This window comes from Eretmochelys imbricata, chromosome 3 (assembly GCF_965152235.1).
Source record: "Eretmochelys imbricata isolate rEreImb1 chromosome 3, rEreImb1.hap1, whole genome shotgun sequence".
Taxonomy (NCBI): domain Eukaryota; kingdom Metazoa; phylum Chordata; order Testudines; family Cheloniidae; genus Eretmochelys; species Eretmochelys imbricata.
The window spans coordinates 39,138,296-39,164,381 of record NC_135574.1 but is presented as its reverse complement, the minus strand read 5'-3'; the positions used below and the strand labels follow the sequence as shown (position 1 = coordinate 39,164,381).

General features: G+C 38.6%; 1 protein-coding gene across 1 annotated transcript in view; it reads right to left on the bottom strand.

Annotated features, from left to right (window-relative positions):
- Positions 1-24,170, bottom strand: part of SH3YL1 (SH3 and SYLF domain containing 1) — a 74,502-nt gene extending 50,332 nt beyond the window's left edge. Inside the window, exons 1-5 of the mRNA XM_077811471.1 lie at positions 24,113-24,170; positions 18,865-18,975; positions 17,791-17,904; positions 14,351-14,415; positions 3,838-3,950 (exon numbers count right to left, since the gene is read on the bottom strand). Of these exons, the coding sequence (XP_077667597.1) occupies positions 3,838-3,950; positions 14,351-14,415; positions 17,791-17,904; positions 18,865-18,975; positions 24,113-24,170 (461 nt within the window). The remainder of the gene's footprint in view (positions 1-3,837; positions 3,951-14,350; positions 14,416-17,790; positions 17,905-18,864; positions 18,976-24,112) is intronic.
- Between the last annotated feature and the right edge of the window lie 1,916 nt (positions 24,171-26,086).

The following is a 26,086-nucleotide window of genomic DNA, read 5'->3' as shown; positions in this document are numbered from 1 at the left end:
ACTGACTGCTATGCTTACCTACATGCCTCCAGCTTTCATCCAGACCGCACCACACGATCCATTGTCTACAGCCAAGCTCTACGATACAACCGCATTTGCTCCAATCCCTCAGACAGAGGCAAACACCTACAAGGTCTCTATCAAGCGTTCTTACAACTACAATATCCACCTACTGAAGTGAAGAAACAGATTGACAGAGCCAGAAGAGTACCCAGAAGTTACCTACTACAGTACAGGCCCAACAAAGGAAAAAACAGAAAGCCACTAGCCATCACCTTCAGCCCCCAACTCAAACCTCTCCAATGCATCATCAAGGATCTACAACCTATCCTGAAGGATGACCCATCGCTCTCACAGATCTTGGAAGACAGGCCAGTCCTTGCTTACAGACAGCCCTCCAACCTGAAGCAAATACTCACCAGCAACCACACATCACACAACAAAACCACTAACCAAGGAACCTATCCTTGCAACAAAGCCCACTGCCAACTGTGTCCACATATCTATTCAGGGGACACCATCAGAGGGCCTATTCACATTAGCCACACTATCAGAGGCTCGTTCACCTGCACATCTACCAATGTGATATATGCTATCACGTGCCAGTAATGCCCCTCTGCCATGTACATTGGCCAAACTGGACAGTCTCTACGTAAAAGAATAAATGGACACAAGTCAGACGTCAAGAATTATAACTTCAAAAACCAGCTGGAGAACACTTCAATCACTTTGGTCACTCAATTACAGACCTAAAAGTGGCAATTCTTCAACAAAATAACTTCAAAAACAGACTCCAATGAGAGATTGCTGAATTGGAATTAATTTGCAAACTGGATACAATTAACTTAGGCTTGAATAAAGACTGGGAGTAGATGTGTCATTACACAAAGTAAAACTATTTTCCCATGTTTATTTCCCACCTCACTGTTCCTCACACGTTCTTGTCAACTGCTGGAAATAGCCCACCTGGATTATCACGACAAAAGGTCATCCCCCCCCCCCGCCACTCTCCTGCTGGTAATAGCTCACCTTACCTGATCACTCTTGTTACAGTGTGAATGGTGACACCCATTGTTTCATGTTCTCTGTGTATATAAATCTCCCCACTGTATTTTCCACTGCATGCATCTGATGAAGTGAGCTGTAGCTCACGAAAGCTTATGCTCAACTAAATTTGTTAGTCTCTGAGGTGCCACAAGTACTCCTTTTGTTTTTATGGATACAGACTAACACAGCTGCTTCTCTGAAACCTGTCATCTCTACAAAGATATACTGGCTTTAGAAAAGGTTCAGAGAAGGGCAACTAAAATGATTAGGGGTTTGGAATGGGTCCCATATGAGGAGAGATTAAAGAGGCTAGTACTTTTCAGCTTGGAAAAGAGGAGACTAAGGGAGGATATGATAGAGGTATATAAAGTCATGAGTGGTGCAGAGAAAGTGAATAAGGAAAAGTTATTTACTTGTTCCCATAGTATAAGAACTAGGGGCCACCAAATGAAATTAATGGGCAGCAGGTTTAGAAAAAATAAAAGGAAGTTCTTCTTCACACAGTGCACAGTCAACTTGTGGAACTCCATGCCTGAGGAGGCTGTGAAGGCTAGGACTATAACAGGGTTTAAAAGAGAACTAGATAAATTCATGGAGATTAAGTCCATTAATGGCTATTAGCCAGGATGGGTAAGGAATGGTGTCCCTAGCCTCGGTTTGTCAGAGGGTGGAGATGGATGGCAGGAGAGAGATCACTTGATCATTACTTGTTAGGTTCTCTCCCTCTGGGGCACCTGGCATTGGCCACTGTCGGCAGACAGGATACTGGGCTGGATGGACCTTTGGTCTGACCCAGTATGGCAGTTATGTTCTTAATGTAAAGTAATAAGTAGGAGATTGCATGTTACATGTTACTATACATATTAAGAGTACCTCTGGTAAAGGGATGGAATGGCACCCTATCTAGCTCCTCAGGTAAAGGAAAGAATAAATTACATGGAGAAACTCAGTCTTGCATGAAATCTTGGTATGCAACCACTGCTGCAACCCCAAGACTGGTGTTTGTTCATTCCTTGGAGTAACTAGGAGTCTCAGAACGGAAGTAAGAAGACTTCAGAATGAACAGGTAGGAGCTGGCAAAATATAAAGTTAGTCTTTAAATTAAATTACAGCCTGACATTTGTAACCACAAAAAAACCCCATAAACATGATCTGTTATCAAAATATGGATTGCATCCTGATTTAACAACCTAACCATGGGGAAAATCTAACATGTTACAGAACATATTTATGATTAATATTAATTGTTAAATCCAGTAAACGAACAAGGAAATGGCAAAATGTTCCCCGTATAACCTCTGGTATGTTAGGAAGAGAGTCTCATTTAATATTTGGAATAAAAAATGTGATGTTGTTTAAAAGGACACTTTAAAGCAGTTACTGGTATTATAAAAAGTGCTCTGTAACAGACTTTTAAGGATCCCAAAAAAACTCTACTATCCTTTCTCTTTGGTAAATTCTTTTCACTTTTATACTGCAAAATAAAATAAAATTGATTTTAAAAATACAACTTACGGTATACAATGACTTGCTATAATAAATCTTTTTGTATCAGCATCATCACTTCATGCCAGTACAGCTCTCAGAACATTGTATTACGAGGTTGTGAAATGTATATTACACAACCTCTGCACAGAGATGTTTAAAAAAAAAAAGAAGGCCAGAAAATGTTTTTTCCCGTGGAAAAAAGTGACTTTTTTGTGAAACATCTGCGTGAAAACCGAAACATTTTTTAAATTGGAAATGCTGCAGTGGTGTCTCATAGGAGCTGTAGTTTGAGTGCTTCATACTCTCATTCTCTTCTATAGGTTGGGTTCCCTGGCTGGACTCCAACTCTCATGATGCAGCACTCTCTCCCCTCTTTGGGGGTGGTGCATTATGGGAGTCTCAAGGCTGTGGTGCATTATGAGAAATGACATCCAGCTGGGGAATCTGGCCCAAAGAGGAGAATGGGGACTTGAAGCAACAGAACTACAACTTCCATGAGGCAGCAAAGCATAACTGAATCAAAGTTTTTTAGTTTGGCCCCATTTTTTTCCCATTTTTTTCAGTTTATGGTTTTTTCTTTTTTTTTTGGACCAAAAATCTGTGGAAACAGACACTTTTCATGAAAATCATTTAATCAATACCCAATTTTCTGTCAAAAAATAGGTTTGACAGAAATTTTTTGACTTCTTTAAAACAGTCAAACAATTGGCCAACCCAAACAAATGACCACACCAGAATAAAAATTAGAATATTCCCCACAGTCATTGCTCTCAAGCAAAAGACTGAGTGAAAAAGAGGAGTCTTAAACTGGCCCAAGGTTGACAAACTTGGGGTCCGATAGACCAACAAGGTAATCTAATCTTAGAATTCAGGGCCCTCCACTAAGAACTTCCTTTACTAGTTCCCAGATGTTCAAATCTAGGGCCTTTGTGAACCTACCTTTCTCAATCATACATAGAAAGAGGCAATCAATTCTTCTTTCCACCTACAAACAATCTCCATTTAAGCTAGACTGAACTTCTATTAGCTTCCTCTTTCCCATTGCTTTTTGTAGGTCTGGTTGAGAGAAAGACAAGAACTGACCGAGACTGCACAATCTGTATCCAATTAAAGTGGCATAATACTATGAAGACAACACTGGCCAAGTGAACGATAGGTTTTCCACAAAATTATTGAGCAGATTGTTAGAATAAACTAAATAAAACTTGCAAGTATATTTTAAATAGGATTATGGAAGTACTTTTTTGTTAATACATACGTTTAAAACACGTTACTTGAATTTTATATTTTAATGCTACTCACCTCCCCAAAGGCCCAATCGCCACTGTAAAATTTCCTCCAAGTGTAAGATTGCCACCTTTTGCAAAAGCTTCAACTGCTCTTTCATGGTTCAGTATTATTACTAAATCTGACACCTAGAAATCAAGTAAAAAACAACTATATTTGCTTGAAACAAACATTTGAAAGTTCATCTATCTCAAGAAGGAAAGAACACAAACATGCAAACCTGTAGATCAGCAAAAACACAAGAGTATATAAACCATGAAGTTAGCCAACTTGAAGATATCCTCCCACTGAAAAATTAGACTAAGAAACTGAGCATTTTTATTACTCTTAATCATTTAAGTATTGTGGCAACATGGCCAAGGATGCAGCTAGAGGGTTTTGTTGTTGTTGCTGTTCTCTCTCTCTCTCCTCTTTGTCTACCATTCACCTGTCCTGAAAGAAGGAAGCAACAAGAAAAAAAGTCATCGAGGAAAATACTTAGGATTAAAGTTTCCTATATCAATGGAAACCCATTTTCTGGCCACAGCAAGCTGAATTATGATGCTTTACCAATTAAATGTTACACCTGTCTGACACTGATTGCAGGAAAGATAATGGAGCAGCTGATACAGGACTTGATTAATAAAGAATTAAAAGAAGGAACTATAATTAATGCCACTCAACATGGGTCTATGAAAAATAGTTCCATTCAAACAAACTTGATATCTTTTTTGGTTGAGATTACAAGTTTGGTTGATAAAGGTAATGTTCATAAAATATATTTAGATTTCTGAAAGACATTTGACTTGGCACTGCACAACATTATGATTAAAAATTAGAACAATACAAGATTAACACATTAAATGGATTAAAAGCTGCCTAACTGATAGACCTCATAATGTAATGGTAAATAGGGAATCAGTATCAAGATGGTGTGTTTCTAGTGGGGTCCCACTGGGATCAGTTCTTGGCTCTATGCTACTTAACAATTTTATCAGTAACCTGGAAGAAAACCTGAAATCATCACTGATAAAGTTTGCAGATGACACTGTGACGTTATTTGATTAAAAAATGACTATATTTTAGCTCACTGTTGCAACCACTGTTAAATATTTGCAACAAATCTTGTACAAAGGTTGTCAAGTAAGGTGTCTATGGAGAGGTTATGATTTGCTGAATATGATTATGCTATTTGTATGCATGTATCATTCTTGTATTTGTAGTTGAGAGTATTGGCTCTACACCTGGATTTCAAATGTTTGTTCCTGGGGTAATGCCCACAAGGTATCTAGCCTGTACATCTTGAAGGGACTATTCAAATTAAGTGGCTAATCAAGGAGCATTTAACTCACAATGGAAGACCTCCCATCTACCCTGAATGGACTTTTACTGTGACTAAGTGGAACCATGCATGGACATGTGAATTGCCCGGTTGACTCCAAACACCATCTTGTCACTTGTGATTTTCCACTAGCTGTGCTGAGGGCTTTGTTTGAAACAGTGGGTTTCCCTCCACATGGCAGAAGCTATAAAAGGCCCTGGAAACACTTCCATTTTGCCTCTTTCCTGCTCCAGCCTCTGGACTACGGACCTATACTAATGGGAGCATTCTAACCAAGGGATCGAGGACCTTCCAATGATTTGGAAGCAACCAGAGACTTGACTTAAGCCAGCAGTTTATTCCATCACTGCTACAAGCCTGACCCAAGAACTTTTCAATTGTTGTATTTATTGATTCCTTTCACCAATTTTAACTCTCACCTTTCTTTCTTTTTTATAAATAAACCTTCAGATTTTAGATACTAAAGGATTGGCATCAGCATGATTTTTAGGTAAGATCTGAGTTATATATTAACCTGGGTGTGTGCCTGGTCCTTTGGGATCAGAAGAACCTTTTATTTGATTAAATTGTTTTTAAAGGACCACTCATCTCTAAGTCTAGTACTTGTGGCACCTTAGAGACTAACCAATTTATTTGAGCATAAGCTTTCATGAGCTACAGCTCACTTCAAGCTTATGCTCAAATAAATTTGTTAGCCTCTAAGGTGCCACAAGTACTCCTTTTCTTTTTGCGAATACAGACTAACACAGCTGCCACTATGAAATCTAAGTCTAGTGTTTTTGGTGGGGATACAAGGACTGGAGTGCCTAAGGAAACTGCTTTTCTGATTTCTTATTAGTCAGTATGGTGAAACAGAAGTTTACTTTTGTTGCCTGGATTGGTATATCTTAAGGAAGAATGACCACAGCATTTTGGGGTGTATCTGCCCTATTTCTCAGCAGTTTGCCCTGAATTTCATATTCTCAGTTGTGACCCACAAAGGGATGGTTACAGACGCAAAAACTGGGGGAGTCGTAAAAAATGAAGAGGACAGGTCATTGGTACAAAGAGATCTGTATTGCTTGGTAAATTGGGGACAAGCAAATAACATTGACTTTAATATGGCTAAATAAAAATGTATGCATCTAGGAACAAAGAATGTAGGCCATACTTACATAATAGGGACTCTACCCTGGGAAGCAGTGACTCTGAAAAAGATTGGGAGTTGTGATGGATGACCAGTTGAATATGAGCTCCCAGTATGATCTGGTGGCCAAAAGAGCTAATGAGATCCTTGGATGCATAAACAGAGGAAGTCCAAGTAGAAGCAGAGAGGTTATTTTACTGCTATATTTAGCACTGGGGCAACTGCTGCTGTTATAATGTGTGCCATTCTGGTGCCCACAATTGAAGAAAATGGTAGAAAACTGGTGAAGGGTCAGAGAAGAGCCACAAGAATCATTAAAGGATTAGAAAACCTGCCTTATAGTGACAGCCACGAGGAGTTCAATCTCTTTAGTTTACAAAGGAGTGACTTGATCACAGTTCATAAGTTCCTACATGGGGAACAAATATTTAACAATAGGCCTTTCCATCTTGCAGAAAAAAAGTATATCATGATCCAGTGGCAGAAAGTTGAATCTAGACAAATTCAGCCTGTAAATAAAGGTGTATGTTTTTAACAATTAGAGTAATTAACTACTGGAATAATTTACCCAGGATCCTGGTGGACTCTCCCGTATGCACAAATTTTAAATCAAGATAGGACATTTTTTTCTAAAAGATGTGCTCTAGGAATTATTTGGGGAAGTTCTATGGCCAGCGTTATACAGGAGGTCAGACTGGATGATCACAATGGTCTCTTTGGCCTGGGAATCTCTGAATCCTCCTGTAATTTTTTTCTAAGTAATATCAATAGGAATCATTATAGCAAAAGAAAATGTGTCTAAAACCCAGGCCTGGTTCTAACAGGATGATTTAGACTGGAAAAACTACAAGGCAAACAGTTTAATAAGAAGAGCTAAATAAATTTAATTATTTTTTTTAGGAAAAAAATGGTGGAAAGGTCCTATACTGGGTCTGGGGCCTAAACAGCAATATCATTATGTTTCCAAATTTTACAAATCTGTTTTATAACAAATCGGAGTACATAGCTTTAGTGGCCAGGCAGACTGCTCTTAGCTCCAAAAATGTTGTTATGCGTCTCTGTTTCTGGTTAATAAGCTTCCCAGAAGATTTCGTGGAAATATGGGTTCTGTACTCCAGTAGGCTGGCATCCATTGTTACCTCTAAATGAGGTGGGTGTGTTAAGCAGCCATTCATTTGACTCATTGGATATCCCTGGTCATCCACCAGGTTAAGTACTTGACTGATGATGGGGCTGGGAGAAACTTTTCCAAGTTTCTTCAAGTGGTCAGAGCAGGGACGGCAGAAGGAACTGCTGGATGATTTGGGAATGAAGTATCATGAAGAATAGGAGAGAGGTAAGTTCACTGGCCGGAAAGAGGTGGCCAGCAATTGCAGCTTCTGAATCATTTCCAGAGATGGAGACAATCAAGATGATGATGTCCACCCCCATGTTGGTGATCCTGAACTGGGATCAGGGAGCTCTTTTCTTTGTTCACTTATAAATCTCATAAATATGAACATCTTCAGAACAGAAGCTACAAGTATAAACTTATTCTGAATCCATCCTAGGAAGGCCTGCTTTTGTAGCTTGTAGAATAATATAGATACACACTTTATACAGCCACATCAGAAAAAAAACAACCTAGAGAACATAGGACTTTTTAAAAAGTAATATGCCATAAGCTGTAGTTCCCATTTACTTACTGGCTAACACACTAAGAAAGCATGGAAGTAAATACTATTATTTGTGAAATTAAAGATCTCAAACTATGAGAAAAGATGTATACACAGACAAATATATACACAAAACACATGCATATAATCAGCTGTATAAATATGAAGCTGAATACCTGAAGGAGGCTGTTGTATATTCTGTGGGTAAAATTTTCAGAAGCATCCAACTCAGGGCACATAATTGTTCAGAATGATTGCTATATTTTCCTCATTTTTTTCAGAGCTGATTATGTACATTAAAATATTTTTTGTATAAAAATCAATAGTGAATTGCTAGAATAGTTATAAGATGCCAGATATGATTAATTATAAAAAGATTTCTATGATCAGTCACTACATCCAATAGTCTTGACATTTCACTTGTAAAGGGAAGAAATGTAAAAAAGTAAACCTAACAATACGACGCACATTTCTCAGAGAGTCCTCTGAAAGTAAAGTCATTAATGTCTGTGAAGGACTTGAATATTCTAATGATGAGCCTACAGAAAAGCCCAGGAGGAAATTAGTAATTCTGTGTTCATGGCGGGGTTTGAACAGCATGCAGTAACAAGGTCTGAGGCCACACATTGAACAATGAGGAAAACACAAAATACTGACAGGTTTCAGAGTAACAGCCATGTTAGTCTGTATTCGCAAAAAGAAAAGGAGTATTTGTGGCACCTTAGAGACTAACCAATTTATTTGAGCATAAGCTTTCATGAGCTACAGCTCACTTGAGCCTCACGAAAGCTTATGCTCAAATAAATTGGTTAGTCTCTAAGGTGCCACAAGTACTCCTTTTCTTTTTACAAAATACTGAATAGGTGCTTATTAAGTGACCACTAGAATGCCTTGCAAAAAGCACAGGCTGGCTGGGAGTGTGCCAGGGGCAGAGCTACAGCACACAGCACTGCATCCCACAGGGCAGTCCAGGGAGGCTACTGTAATTTAGACAGGCCCCCAAAGCTCTCTAAATTACATTTGTGGCATCTCCAGTCAGTCAACTGGCCCAGGATCAGGAAGGTAGAAAGGTTGATTAAAGCCACATAAACTTCCCTATCCTTTGGGCTGTGAATCTCACCCAAAGAAAGCAAATGTAGCACCAATACTAAAACTTTTATCCTAACTAAAATAATGGAACAAAAAAAAGGGACAACGATTCTTAGAGGATGAGGCTTGGCCTACACTACAATGTTTGTGTCAACCTAATTATGTCCGTGTCTACACTACAGTGCTGCTTCCATCACAGTAAGTTGCTCACTACGCCAACATAACTCCACCTCCACGAGAGGCGTAGTGCTTATGTCAATGTAGTTAGGGCAACCCAGTGCCCGTGTAGACACTGCAATACTTACATTGCCTGTTGGCTGTCCGTCCTGAATGGGGCTGACAGCTGGAGCCCCTACATCTCCCCAATCTGGCACTGACAACCTGAGATGTCAGACAGGCACCAGGCTGATAGCAGGGGCTGTCAGCACCAGGGCAGGGGAGAGAGCCCAACAACTGGCTGACACTGGGGCTGTCAGTGCCAGGGCTGCCAGGCTCCAGCTGTCAGTGTCCTATTCACTACAGTGAGTGGAAGCACTCCTGGTGAGGATGCACAGCACCAACAGAAGGAGCGTAGTGTTGATGTGGACAACCGCTTTAATTACTGCGGTGGCTGTATGTCGATTTAAGTCAACTTAATTTTGTAGTGTAGACAACCCCTTAGAGAACCATGACCAATAAGCAGCCTAAGCTGTTTTTAAAACACAAACTGTATTTAGATATCATGTTATAAAACAGTGATTCTTACCAGATAAAGCTGGTTGTTTGGGAATGTTGTGTTATACAATTACATTATTATTGAAGGAACGGAACACTGCAGCTGTTACATATTTGATTTTTAATCAGGTATTTGACAGAAGTTCACAAAATGTACCCAAAAATAATTCAAGTTGACTTGTGGATGAAAACTGCCATGGAAACTGAAAGTCTGTAAGTAAAGGATAATGAAATAGCAACGTATTGACATTGAGGAAGCAGTCTAGTGGAACCACAGGAACACGTGTTAAGTCTTACCTAATGTAACGTCTCTATTAATGATCTCAAACAGAACTAAAATCTAATAACATTTAGATAGGATACTTAATTAGTTTTTGGTAACACATTTCAGTTAAGTAAATAAATATTAATAAATGATAACAAAGAATTAATACAAAGGGACCCTGACCCCAATCAGGCAAGGCACTTGATCCTGTGCGCTGTAATCTGGGCCCAAATAGGTAGAAATATGAAAAAGAAAACTAAACAATTTGGAAAATTACAACTCTACTATATTAGGTAGAAAATATACAGAGATATTTAATTGTGGGGAGGAGGGGGAGAAACCTAAGAAACACCAAAGAGGTACAAAAATAATTTAGGATAAATTTCAGGAAAAGAAAACTTCCTAACAGTGAAACCCATTAGGCTGTGAAATAGTTTCCCACGGAAATTATTTGAAGAAGCCCTATCAATTGGGGCATATAAAACTAAGACTGAACTCTACACCACTACATATACACAGAGGAACAGGTTAGATGATCTAATAAGTTTGTTGCCTCTTTAGTGTCTTTGGTTTTAGGATTCTAGGATCACAGAATAAATTTCTTGAACAATACACAGAGCATTTAAAACTATGGTAACAGATAAACCGTGCAAAGGTCATAGACTAACTGAAACATGAGAAGAAATACATTGACTAATTTGAAAAATAATAAATATTAAGGATGTTGGACTGACTACATATATAGCAATGGAAAATGCAAATGAAAATATCACATTTTATTGAAAATATAAAAAACATGGCTCCCTGAATGACTGACCTTTAGGGAAAAAACATCTTTAAGAAACAGTCCCTTGTTTACTCCTTCATGAGTGGTAAGGATTCTATCAGGTGCAGAACGACATAACAGAAGCACATTACCGAAGAACAGAATAAACTGTTATAGATAGGCTTGGCAGAATTCGATTTTTATAATTCTGACAGATAATATTGATGTTTATTTTAAGCATATTTAAATATTTTTATTGATTTTAATTTTCACAGTTGTGGGAAATTATGGGGTTCAGACAATTATTTAATGCCAAATGCTGAGATTCAAAAGCTAAAGCTTTATAACCTTTAAAACACAAATTGTCAACATCACACCTAAATATACAAAGTAAATATTCTTAAATCAACAAATCATACCTGCTTGTACTAATCTATTTGTTAGTCCATTTGTAACAAACCCAATTCAAAAGCCTAAATCACTGGATTTTTTATTCTAATAAAACTTCTCAGGCAGCAATTTTCTTACTTTGCTGGTCTATAAATTTCCATGATCATCAATGGAAATTTTTTTATCAGTTTGTTTGCATACAGTAAAATTGATATTTACCACACTTAAGTGATATGAACTGACTAATTATTGGAACGTAAGGTGTGCCATATGAGAGGCCACTTGCATATCTGGAAAGTGTACCAAGATACTGCAGGAGCTAGGGAGAAGAAATTTCTGGAACAGTTAAGTGCTATGTAGTTTCAACTTTAAACCATAATTCTGCATTTCCTGGATTGCAAGTGCTTTGATGTGTCAAACTTAACATTACATTATTGTTATGGGAGGGAGGAGGATGTCTATCATGTACTTTAATCTAAAGAAGTGCACATACACATTATATTGAGAACGAAAGAAAGAACAAGTCCTGTTTGGCTACAAAAATACATATACACATATGTACAAACTAGAATTCCAACTATAGCTTTTCCTAGTCCTGATGGCTCATGTACACCACGCTTAAAAAGTTGTCCCTCCGTTGAGAAATGTTATTTTTGGCGCTGCTCCAAGACTCAATACAACAAGTCCTGGGCCTGAAACCAGTGTAAATTTAAATCCTTGACTGTTTCAGCAGGTTTTACAAATCCAGTAAGACTAAGAATCAAAATGTATGGTTTTCTCTAGAGACCACTGTAAGAAACTGGACAGGTTTTATATTGGGTACCTCTCACTGTAGCAGACAATGTTTCACCAATGCCTCTGACAAGTTTATTACTTCATTTTCTAATGTTTAGAAACAGCATGCTCTATGTAAGAGCACACTTACAGTTGATATGTGCTGGAGTAAGTAAGTGATTTGCACATAAACTTTTTGTTAATTAACATAATCCATGCGTCTAGTGTGCTTTTAACACTGTTTTCACTTAGCTAGGTTTAACTTTAAAAGGGGGTAGTTCTACCCATTTGTTTTTATGTAATTTACCTTCACTATGCTTACTAGCACTATGCAGTTCCTCTTACCAATTAGCACACACAGCTATCTAATTTCACTTTATCTGCAAACACAATTTGTATATAATCCTATCAAGTCCAACTACAAAATCTTCTATCCCCTTTATCTCATTTCTTTATCCCAGGTACAATATGTCTTTTTATCAAACAGGTCATTTGTTTCTATTCTTCAGAAATGCATTAATTAATGCTTAATACATCAGTTAATTAGCAAACAGATCAGATAAGCTCAGTTAATAAAGAGAACTAATAATGTACCAATCTAATAATGCACAACATGGGGAGAAGGTGATCAGCCCTCTGTGGAGAAAGAAGTGGTTCAGGACTATTTAGAAAAGCTGGATGAGCACAAGTCCATGGGGCTGGATGCGTTGCATCCGAGAGTGCTAAAGGAGTTGGTGGATGTGATTGCAGAGCCATTGGCCATTATCTTTGAAAACTCATGGCGATCGGGGGAGGTCCCAGATGACTGGAAAAAGGCTAATGTAGTGCCCACCTTTAAAAAAGGGAAGGAGGAGGATCCTGGGAACTACAGGCCAGTCAGCCTCACCTCAGTCCCTGGAAAAATCATGGAGCAGGTCCTCAAGGAATCAATTCCGAAGCACTTAGAGAGGAAAGTGATCAGGAACAGTCAGCATGGATTCACCAAGGGCAAGCCATGTCTGTCTAATCTAATTGCCTTCTATGACGAGATAACTGGCTCTGTGGATGAACGGAAAGCAGTAGACGTGTTGTTCCTTGACTTTAGCAAAGCTTTTGACACGGTCTCCCACAGTATTCTTGCCAGCAAGTTAAAGAAGTATGGGCTTGATGAATGGACTATAAGGTGGATAGAAAGTTGGCTAGATTGTCGGGCTCAACGGGTAGTGATCAATGGCTCCATGTCTAGTTGGCAGCCGGTATCAAGTGGAGTACCCCAGGGGTTGGTCCTGGGGCCGGTTTTGTTCAATATCTTCTTAAATGATCTGGAAGATGGTGTGGATTGCACCCTCAGCAAGTTTGCAGATGACACAAAACTGGGAGGAGTGGTAGATATGCTGGAGGGTAGGGATAGGATACAGAGGGCCCTAGACAAATTGGAGGATTGGGCCAAAAGAAATCTGATGAGGTTCAACAAGGACAAGTGCAGAGTCCTGCACTTAGGACGGAAGAATCCAATGCACCACTACAGACTAGGGACCGAATGGCTCGGCAACAGTTCTGCAGAAAAGGACCTAGGGGTTACAGTGGACGAGAAGCTGGATATGAGTCAACAGTGTGCCCTTGTTGCCAAGAAGGCCAATGGCATTTTGGGATGTATAAGTAGGGGCATTGCCAGCAGATCGAGGGATGTGATTGTTCCCCTCTATTCGACATTGGTGAGGCCTCATCTGGAGTACTGTGTCCAGTTTTGGGCCCCACACTACAAGAAGGATGTGGAAAAATTGGAAAGAGTCCAGCGGAGAGCAACAAAACTGATTAGGGGACTGGAACACATGAGTTATGAGGAGAGGCTGAGGGAAATGGGGATGTTTAGTCTGCAGAAGAGAAGAATGAGGGGGGATTTGATAGCTGCTTTCAACTACCTAAAAGGGGGTTCCAAAGAGGATGGCTCTAGACTGTTCTCAGTAGTAGCAGATGACAGAACAAGGAGAAATGGTCTCAAGTTGCAGTGGGGGAGATTTAGGTAGGATATTAGGGAAAACTTTTTCAGTAGGAGGGTGGTGAAACACTGGAATGCGTTACCTAGGGAGGTGGTAGAATCTCCTTCCCTAGAAGTTTTTAAGGTCAGGCTTGACAAAGCCCTGGCTGGGATGATTTAGTCGGGGATCAGTCCTGCTTTGAGCAGGGGGTTGGACTAGACTCCTGAGGTCCCTTCCAACCCTGATATTCTATGATTCTATGAATCTTCATTGCTCGATTTTTTACATCCCATTCAATATATATCATTTTATGAAAAAATGAGAAAAATTCATACTGCACATGCAATATTATAAAATAAGTTTCAAGTATAGTTCATGTACACTGAAACAGTGCATATTTCAAGACATCAATGGACGTAGCATAGAAAACTCTACTTTTGTAAGATTTTACAAATGTATTTAACCCTTACCTCAATTCCAATTTCAAATCCACCACCAAGGCCAGCTATCCCTATTGCAGAAGGAGAAGACCAACCTGATCCACACAAAATAAGATACATATTACAAAATTTCAACCATATCACCATTTAACAGTAATAAGTTCTCCCCTTTACAGAAACTAAAGCTCAACAAATACAATATGAAACATATTACAAGTCATTGCATTTGACATCCAAATTTTCAAACTGAAACCTAAAAAATTACACAGCTAAATATATTTTTTCTCTTGTTCTTAAAATGTGCCTCAAAATTTTCAGTGCCATCCAAAACTCAGTTTGAAAGTCATGTTTTCAAAGTAAAAATTGCTTTTCATGGAAGGCACCTAAAGAACTGGCAACATCAAGTAGACAGCAAATGAAAACAGTACTGCTTGGGAACAGTTTGTTTGATAAATAATATTGCAATAGTAAAGAAAAAAATCCAAATTATAAAATTGCATTTCAATAGTTAAAAGGACATAATTACTGAAAAACAAAACTGCACATTGGAAATTTTCACTGAAATTCGGATTACATATCGAAGGGACACTTCAGAGACAGCACCATTTACACTGAAGAACTCTTATTTTAGGCCAACTGCCTGCAATTTTTTTTTTAATATATTAATGTGCATGTTTTCAAAAGCATTTTTCAAACATCATATAATTAGGTTCAGTTAATCTCTTGGATACCAAGGCTTGTTTACAAAGGTATCACAATACTTCACACAGAACATCAGAGGTTTGAAAATATGAAGGCTTATGGGGTGCATCAGTGCAGCTAAATTTTTTTGTTCGGTTACTTTTAGTAGTGGTCATGTATTTCTGCAAACAGTTACTTCCCATTGCATGCCTTTGTGTGCTTCACAGCACTTTTATAAACAAACAAAGAATTAGTTCTCACATTTAAACTGACCAACAGAGCAGAAATCTATTGCATACTAAATATCTTCCTTAGCTAAGGAACTATTTCATAACACTATAGTGAGCTACTGCATATTGAATTCCTAATGCATATTACCTAATGTTACTTACTGTAATACTTCTACTGGTAAATACTGATTTTAAACACAAACAACACTATTTCTATTTATAAATCAACAGAGAGACAGACAAATAAGCCTTGGTAACTTAGTAACAGAATAGGAACGATGGTGTAAGAAACACCATTGAGCATTTTGAAATATTATATTCCCAGGGCCATAACCAGGATGGGGCAAGTAGCAGCTGCCCAGGGAACAAAGTCATAGAGGAGGAAAAATGGGCAGAGAAATGCCCCCAAAAAACCAGCAGGGGGTGCAAATATGCTTGCTTACCCCATTCCTAAAATGCCTAGTTACATCTCTACTTCCACCATTTCAGTGTACTCTGCCTCTGATTTAGGATTTTTTCCTTGTTAGAATTCTTGGCATTATGTAACTAAGAGTTGAACTATAGTCTCTCATCTGAACACAGGTGAACAAATATTCAGGATATCAAAATGCTTATAGTTTTGACACCCAGTAAGCAGAACCTTCATGTCAGCACTCATTATAGCTATTTTACAGTTTCTCTTCTGGACAGGATTCCTACCTGCCCCTCCAAAAGTCCCCAAGCCAGTTCATTTGGTTTATTTGGATGTAAATTGTTGCATTCTGGGTAGCTTTCCCATGCCCGCTGACAGCAATTCTGGGCCCCAGGGCAGAAAAGTCCATTGCCCCCTTAGCAAGGGATGGCTGAGGTTTATGACACTACTTTTTATCCTATTGATAACACATTAGAACCCACTAGGCGTAAGTTGTGGCATTGCTTGACCTAGTTAACTTTTTTTTACAGCACCAGTATTAAATAAACTGTAAAACTAAATGCAAGATGTAGAATTTGTTATTTTGAATTACATATTTAAATTAAATAAATACATTATGGAATGAAATTAATACATAAAACATTTAAAGAACCACAAAGTAACAACACACCTAAAGTACCAACTAGGCGAATTAAACACCTAATCATGATTCATGTGTAATCTAAAGAAAAGGAAAAAACTGATATACAAGATGTGACTGAATATGATCAACAATGTTAAAATATACAATACTTGCACTACTGGTGCTGTGGGACATCAACACCCAGAGCAATGAGGAGATGGCAGACATGGTGCGGCCACATCTATTGGGAGGCGGCCGGGGTGAAGGCAGAGGGAAAACCCGTGCCTCGTTCCCTGGCTGAGTGGTGGAGGTGGCGCATCATAATGCGCTTGTGATAGCATCTCGTCAGCCAGTGCTAGAGGCAATGAAGTGGGGGGCTAGCCCCAGCTGCCTCTTGGCAAACTTAGGGTGGCTCGATAGGGTGGCTGAACTTGCTGGCTTGTGTTTGGTGAGGAGCTGCAGCCCTCGGGGAGGAAGTCTGATAGCGCAGAGGGAGCTTGTTCCTCTTTAAAGTCTCCCTGTGCTCGCCCAGCAGCCAGAGAGCCAGCACGGCAGGCACAGCGGCTCCTGAGCAGCCAGAGGAGGCAGCAAGCTCCGCGGTTCCCAGGCTGTTATTGCTGATACTCTGCCAGACTGCCAGACCAGCAGGGTGCAGCAGCGCTCTAGTAAACTATTACTGTCACAGGGAGGGATGGTGCTCTGTACAGAGCAGCAGCAGCAGCAAACCGGATTTTTTTTGTAATCTTAATTTTTATTTAAAAAATACGTTATCTATCCCATCCACCCGGGACCTTTTAAATCACAGTGCTCCTGAGCAATTCACCCCTTTGCCCTCCCCGTCAGCAGGCCTGAGATTTCCTAGAACAATAATCATGTGTGTGAACTCCATAAGTAGTGATGAAGATTGACCTGTAAAAGGTTTTCTTCCTAAGAAGTGGTGCAAGGGGCTGCAGTGAGACCTTCAAAATCAGTCCACTAAAAAGTAACAAGTTTATAACTGGATTGTTTTCCCAACACAACATATAAAACTTACCTATGAAACTCATTTTCAAAAGATCACACACAAACAATAATGATAATATATAGATACCCTACTCGGTTAAACATATTAACCTTCATGCTTCAAAAGAATTCTAAAATTGTTCACTATGGGGATATTACACATTGTTCTGAAGGCTCTAGCACTAGCTATTGTTACATGGCATGTGCATTAGAAAGTATCATACTGTTTCCCAGCAAAGATGCTGAAAAACGGTGGTTTAGTCAACGGTGGTGCTCGCAGCACTACTGCTGCAATGTTGCTGGAGAACAGATACAAAATTTTCTAATATAAAAATCAGCCTTAGAGACAGGCTACTAGAGTAGACAGATCCCTGGTTTGATCCAGAATGGCATTTCCTATGCTCTAGTTATTAAAAGCAGGAAAAAAGAAAAATGAATGACACTTATTTTGAAGTTTCCCCTGATGTAGAAAAGGAAGATACACACTGAAATTCTTTGTTTGATTGAGAATACGTCAACTTACTTCCATTAGGAAGGCGTGCTAATACAATCCCGCTGCCTCCTCGAGCAGTTACCAAAAATCCAGCTTTGATAACAGACAAAACTGCAAGGCCTTTAGCTTTGGCTATTACATTGGCTGAAAACAAATATTAATTAGTTAAAATTGACATTTTCAAAAGAGCATAAAGAACATACTAAAACACAATCGGGACTTAAAACACAACCATACATTTAACAATTTTGAATAAGAGACAAATTTATAACAAAATAGTGAGCTAAATTAGTGAAATATAAAAAGAAATGGAGACTCAACATCTCTGCCTCAACGGCTTTTTCAGGTGGAGGATTTTAACAGTAACAGAGTACATGTTAATCTGTAATCATTTTATAAAAATGATTAACATCCCCATTGTTATTCAATACTTAGGATCATAATAAAATGACATCAGAAAAGAAAATCTAAAGTTTTATTATATATCTTTTGGAACACAACTCATTTAAAATTCAAATAAAATTTGGAATATGGAACAAGGAAGGAAATTAGAACTCAGAGGAAAAAAAAAAAGATGAATATGGCAGAAAAAAAAAGGACAGTGGGAAAAAAAGTCAGATGGCCTGATTCTCCTCTAATACCAGTTTTATACTGGTGTGACTCCATTTACCTCCATTTTGATTTACAGTAGAGTCACAGGAAAATCATTGAAAATAGATTACTTTTAGCCGCATAACATATCTTAAAAATGTGGTCCTCCCCATGTGCCAGTCTATACAGGGCAAATATGGAGCCTCCATCCACATCATGCAGATGTCCACCAACATAGCCACTCTCACAGTGACTTCTGCTAATGGGGGTAGTGGGGGGGTGGGAACAAGGTGTGAGAAATATTCAACACAGGACCCCTGGACGAGAATGAATTTTACCTCTTAAGAGTAAATTCATTTCACAAAAATTATAGCTGTAGGGTCCAGGTCTTCATTACCCTTGGAGAAAATGCACAATAACACAGTAGGTAATCATGAAGACAATGGGAGTTTTGCCCAAGTGAGGTCTGGAGAAGTGGGTCCTTCAATTGCAACAAATTTGTACCTTACTAACCTGGTATGATCTTATCAGGTCCATTTCTGGAAGTTATTTCTGTAAATTCTCGTAATATTTTAGCTGCCTTTTTTGCTTCTGATTTCAAGGTGGAAGGTATAGGATTATTCACTGTAAAACACAATAGAAAAATATATAATGTGACTATTGAAATTATAGTCTTGGAATCACAGTTTAAAAGAGTTTATCCTTTTTTACTGGTTTGCATTTTTAAAGTGACAAGAGCTACCTAACACAATAAACTAATGCAATCAGCATACATTTGTATATAGGAATCCTAAATATATATATATATATATATATATATATATATATACACACACACACACACACACACCAACCACCTAATAACGATACAGTAAAAACCAGAAGAAATGGTCTCCGCTTTCTCTATACTTTACACCACAAGCCCTATTCTCTTCCTCAGAAGCCCTTTTTATTAAAAGGCCCTGAAAGTGAACAAATTCAGATTATTGTGGACTAAAGGGCAGTGGGAGGGTGGCGGGGAGGAGCAAAATTCCAAAGGAAAAAGGCTTTCACAAAGAACTCCCAGTCAACAGCAACTTCTCTTTTATACCAAGAGGGATCCAGCTGAAAAACCTCTGTAAACTTCAGCTGTGGAAGTGCAACACAGGTAGAGGGACAGCCTCACAGGAAGGAAGATACTATGTCAATTAGGGTTTTAGATGTCACACACCAGCATCAGCTCCACTCTGGAAACCCACAAAGCAGCCAATTTTTAGTAAGAATGACAATTATATTCAAACCTTTCCATAAGTTAATTAGATTTGTTTCATTTAAGCAATTCATAGACAGAATGTTTGTCACTTGTTTACTAGCAATCATTACTTGTTTATAGCACCCCTAAAATATGCTAGGTGCTTATATATCAAATCACTGACCCTATCTAAAAGACTGTAAAATCTTGGCTCCAATTCTGTAAACACATACTTATGTGAATAACTTTACACATGTGAGTAGTACTGTTGTGTCCACACATCAAGGAGGGCCAACACTCTTCCCTTGTGTCAGATAAAAGAGTAAAAGCCAGTACTGGTTCTCAAAAATATTGAAGGAAGCAGGAGTATAATGCTACTTTTTCCAACATGAAATATTACTGTCTCTCACGATTTCCGGTTTTACTGGCAGAAAATGATCTTAGAACAAGCAATCCTTTGGACATTAAACCCAAAAAAGTTTAAACAAAAAGAAAAAAAAAAACCTCACATTTGCAGGGCAGTGACTAAGTGAAAAGTTAGCCACACTAATTAGAGTGCCTAAAATTTTCACTCTCCTTTGCTCTAAATAACTTTTTAACCCATAGCCATAGCGCAACTAGTCAAGCTTTCAATCAACAAGGAAGACGCATCAATGACTCGAGTAGGATTTCTAAGTTGGCCGAACAGTACAAGAAGTGTCCCGTTATCACTAAGCCCTACAAGCCTCAGAATGAGATGAGACATTAGGCTGCGTCTGAAAAAAATCCAACACCTTAAAGTGATGATTTTACACACATTTTATGATTTTCAATTAAATACATATTTCTACATCAAAATTTTCTTCTTATATGACAAAACTTGTGATTATCCGGTTAGATGTCTTCATGTAAAGCACCTAATTTTGAAAGATCATCATTCTTCCTTATGAATGTGCTCAACAATATGAGATTATTTTCATCATTCTATGATGCTTCTTGTAGAATCATGTTTATGTTCCAGTCCCATCACTGGATGTGGAGAATACTTACGCTTTGTATTAATACCAAAACCTAAACTCTGAGGTACTTCAGAAAAGTCCATAAAAACCTTTGGCTATTGATTCAGTTTTATGACAAACAAGCCTGCTGTAAAAACTGCTAAAAATGTATTTGGTCTGTATGGGGAGCATACACTATGGATTTGAAACAAACATTCAACTGTAAATAAATTAGTCAGGAAAGGTTATGTGCTCTTACTAGAGCTGTCGATTAGTTGCAGTTAACTACGCGATTAACTCAAAAAAATTAATTACGATTAAAAAAAATTAATGATGATTAATCACACTGTTAATAGAATACCAATTGAAATTTATTAAATATTTCTGGGTGTTTTTCTACATTTTCAAATATATCGATTTCAGTTACAACACAGAATACAAAGTGTACAGTGCTCACTTTATATTATTTTTGTTACAAATATTTGCACTGTAAAAATGATAAACAAAAGAAACAGTATTTTTTCAATTCACCTCATACAAGTACTGTAGTGCAATCTCTTTATCATGAAAGCGTAACTTAAAAATGTAGTTTTTTTAATTACATAACAGCACTCAAAAACAAAAAGTAAAACTTTAGAGCCTACAAGTCTACTCAGTCCTACTTCTTGTTCAGCCAATCGCTAAGAGAAACAAGTTTGTTTACATTTACAGGAAATAATGCTGCCCACTTCTTAATTACAATGTCACCTGAAAATGAGGACAGGCGTTTGCATGGCACTATTGTAGCTGGTGTCGCAAGACATTTGTATGCCAGATGCACTAAAGATTCATATGCCTCTTCATGCTTTGGCTATCATTCCAGAGGACTTGTTTCCATGCTGATGACGCTCATTAAAAAAACTAATGCACTAATTAAATTTGTGACTGAACTCCTTGGGAGAAAATTGTATGTCTCCTGCTCCGTGTTTTATCCATATTCTGCCATATATTTCATGTTATAGCAGTCTCAAATGATGACCCAGCAGGTTGTTCCTTTTAAGAACACTTTCACTGCAGATTTCACAAAATGCAAAGAAGGTACCAATGTGAGATTTCTAAATATAGCTACAGCACTCAACCAAAGATTTAAGAATCTGAAGTGCCTTCCAAAATCTGAGAGGGATGAGGTGCTGAGCATGCTTTCAGAAGTCTTAAAAGAGCAACACTCTGATGCCAAAACTATAGAACCCAAATAATCAAAAGAGAAAATCAAACTTCTGCTCGTGGCATCTGACTCAGATGATGAAAAATGAACATACATGAGTCCGCACTGCTTTGGATCGTTATCAAGGAGAACCTGTCATCAGCATGGATGCATGTCCTCTGGAATGATGGTTGAAGCATTAAGGGACATATGAATAGTTACTGCATCTAGCACGTAACTATCTTGCAACGCCGGCTACAACAGTGCCATGCAAACACATGTTCTCACTTTCAGGTGACACTGTAATCAAGAATCAGACATCATTATCTTCTGCAAATGTAAACAAACTTGTTTGTCTAATCAATTGGTTGAACAAGAAGTAGGACTGATGGGACTTGTAGGCTCTAAACTTTTACATTGTTTTATTTTTGAATGCAGGGTTTTTTTGTACATAATTCTACATTTGTAAGTTCGACTTTCATGATAAAGAGATGCACTACAGTACTTGTATTAGGTGAATTGAAAAATACTATTTCTTTTGTTTTACACAGTACAAATTTTTGTAATAAAAATAAATATAAAGTGAGCACTGTACACTTTTTTTCTGTGTTGTAATTGAAATCAATATATTTGAAAATGTAGAAAACATCTACAAATATTTAAATACATGGTATTCTATTATTGTTCAACAGCCCGATTAATTGCACTATTAATCACAATTAATTTTTTTAATTGCTTGACAGCAATTACTTGTATATTTTTTGTATATTACTTGTATTTTACTCTTACTTGTATATTTTTTAATACAATTTTCTTTGTGGTTACCAATTCTTAAAGCATTTTAAAAAAAAAATGTCTATGAAGAGTTCTACAAAGGTGGGGCCAACCCACTATCCCTTGATTAGAAGGTCTGGTTGTATTTCTACAATTTAGTGGATGGAAATCCTCCTTGAGAAGAGAGGAAGGAAAGTAGGGAAAAGGATGTATCTTCTACAGAATGTCTGTCTCAGGCCTTGTCTACATGGGGAAGTTTTTTCAATGTATCTTTAGTTTATTTCAGTATGAACTGCCTTGCATCCACATAAGTGATTTCCCCAGCCCCATTTTGCATTTTATCCTGCTATAACTGCTTTGGAAGAGACACAGAGAACTATTTTGGAATGAGTTATACCACTATAAGACTTGTACTCCGATTTCAAATTAACTATATAACTTCAGGTAGAATAAAAGCTAGAAACACACCACCATCAATGCTCATAGTGATTTTGGGAGCAAAAGTTCCAGTTTTCATTGCATAATCTAGTTGCTAAAGTTCCTAGCACCATGGACCACTCTAAACCACCCCCCACATTAATTTAGTTAACTCACCATTGTGATTAAACAAGCCTTGTATGATCATGAAAAAAATACCCCTTTTTCTGCTGATGAACTCCAAGGCCTATTTGGGGAGTGTATGGGAGGGAAGCAAGGGGACAGACAAATAATAGACATGTGCATCCCATCAGTGGCTCCTATACAATTCCATAACTCCAAGCATTCACCGGAGATTACTCACAAATTTGCATTGCCAAATTTTATTATCCAGGGCAGCAGCACACATCTCTGTGACAACAGTTCCAACAGTTGATTTTCAAAACGAAATGAATTAGCTATTGACTGGTAGCAAACAAAGAAGGCAAGCTTCTGTAGGGTGATGACCATGTTTCTCTGCTTTGAGGGGAACCCACACATTGGTGCTCTGTCACTGTAGCGCCATGGCGAGCTCTACACACATGTTGAGAAAAGTGGCCTTCCACATCCTAAATTCCAAGGATATTTTGGTCATCCCATTGCCAATACATCTGGAGCACCATGTTCATATAAACAACGATCATGACTGTGCTGCTCAGGAGTGTGTCCTCCACATTGCCTGACAAGGGTTTGAAAATTTGTTTGATTATGAAAGTTTCTACTGCTACTGAGCAAGAAGGAAACAGATGGAGTGAGCACAGGGAAGAATGGACTGAGTGGGAGTTAGGCACTACAGGGAAGTATGCTCTAAATTTAAATTTAACAAAACAGCCTGGTAGAACAACAAATTAAACCTCTTAAAAACATAAAATCTTGCCACTGAAATATCAATACACCACCCAAAAGGGAATCAGGAAGGCAAGGAGGAAACAATTATGGCTAAATGGCAAGTTTTCAGAGCCTATTTGAGCCAAAACAGAAATCCTGCAAGATTTGGAACTTTGACTCTAGTGAAACCAGTAAACAGAAGCCTACGTTATAGAAGGCACTAAACAAGAAAGAAATTAAAGGGCCAAAATGGAGTTCAAAGAGCTAACATTTAAAGGTATGTGATCACTGATGTGGGTGTTGCCTTCCTACTTCTTGTTCCTGGTTTGTTTCCTGGTTCCTGTTTTTGATTAAGGCTGTATGCACGCATAGCATAGGGTGTATAGGTATGTGCACTGCTACATATCTGCTGTTCAGACTTAGATTAGCAGCAGTCTGAACAAAACCTAACCAGTTCAGGCTTATTACATCTTTTGATTAACAACCTACCTGCAGGTCTTGCTCGTTTGAGGGGGGGAAGGAAGGGGGAGAAAGAGATGGACTGCTATTCTAGGGTGCATCAGACCATAACAAGAGCATTATGGCAACAAGTGTTTTTAATGTGCAACCTAGGCTGCCTGGACATCCTTAGGTTGTTGACTAGCCAGACTTTATTCAGAATTTTGAAAACTATGTGCAGATCGTGTAACTCTCTGATGCTGCTAATTTACCCTTGATGCAGAACTAGTTAGGCCATGTTGACATTAATATTTATTATGTACTCTTGGAGCTCAAGTCCTCCTTTGATGCATCTGTGCAGTGCCTCGAGTATTTCAGCACTGGAGATTCTGTTCTAATAAAAGAGAAAAAAAATTTTGAAACTCACCAGCCGCTCAATGAAACCATACGTGAGCTTGCATGTCATTTGTGGAGTTGACCCTTGATTGTGATTTTGGGGATGTCATGATGATCATGCTTAGGGATATTTTTGTGACTGGCACAGCCAATGACCACCTGGGGGACCAGTAAATGACTGAAGATGCTAGAACGGTAACTTTTGATGCTGTGGTTGCTAAGAGCAAGGCATTGGAGAGGGCTCAGGCTGAGAGGTTGGTGTGTGTAAGACTGCTGCTACCTTTGTGTCTATGCTTAAACCATCAGCTGCTCCTCCTACTTCTGTAGCCCAGAGTCACATGACACTAATTATTCCTGCTCCATGACCGAGGCAGTAAACGTTGCCAAGTCGGCAGTTTCCTGTGTGGTAGTCTGGATAACTTGGTCAATTTCTCTCCCGGTCCGGCTAGCACTGCTATATGTTACGCTTGTGGAAAGGAAGGACACGATGCAGAGGTACACTGGTTCACAAAGACAAGAGGCATGAAGTGCATGTGAAAAGCTGCAGGATACCACCTTTACTAGGATCCCTGATGTTTCCTTTAGTATAATTTTCTCAAGTTGCAAGGTACTGGAGCTAGTATTTGCTGTCACGGATATTAATGGCCTTCCACTGAAGTGCATGGTGGATATCGGTGCTGAAGTTAACATTCTCCCTTCTGAGTTAGTTCATATGCTGGACATTTACCTCCCTACAGTGGTTAAAAATATTTGGGATTTGTATGCCTTGTAGACAGTGATGTAATGTTCTGATAATGATAATGTAATGTTCTGTGCTCTACAAAAGGCATAGCTTTGCCTGCAACATTTTTACATTATTCAGTGCGCAGCTGTGAATGTCATTCCATTATTGTCCTATGATCCATGCTTCAGTTTGGTATTACCCATCAACTCACACAGGACACCTCAAGTGTGGTTATGTCAGCTAGAATAGAAAGTGATACCCAAAACTATCATTCAGACACACCATGGTGATAGTGTTCTGTCCCTGGAATATTACTTCTGGGGGAATTTTGCACCAAAAAATTAAAAATTCTGAACACAATATTTTAAAATTTTGCAAATTAGCATAATCATGCCATTTTCAATTATTTTGGTAATTTATTTCAAAATACTTGTCAGCAAGTATGTCTGTATTAATACACACACAAAAATTGCCCCAGAAGTAGAAAGAAACTCCTATGACAACCCAGTACCTGTTTCGCTGCCTCCCCCCCAGCCCGCCAATACACCCAACCCCGCTCAGAGCCCAGCTGTGGGGTCCTCTCTTGTCTGGATACCCACACCCCCTCCCAACCCAGAGCCCAGCTGCAGAACTCCCCTAGCCCAGATACCCAGACCCCTTCCTTTCCTCCCCCAAGAGCTTAGGGATCCAAAGGGAAAAACAGCTGATGCTTGGTCCCAGGCTTTTGT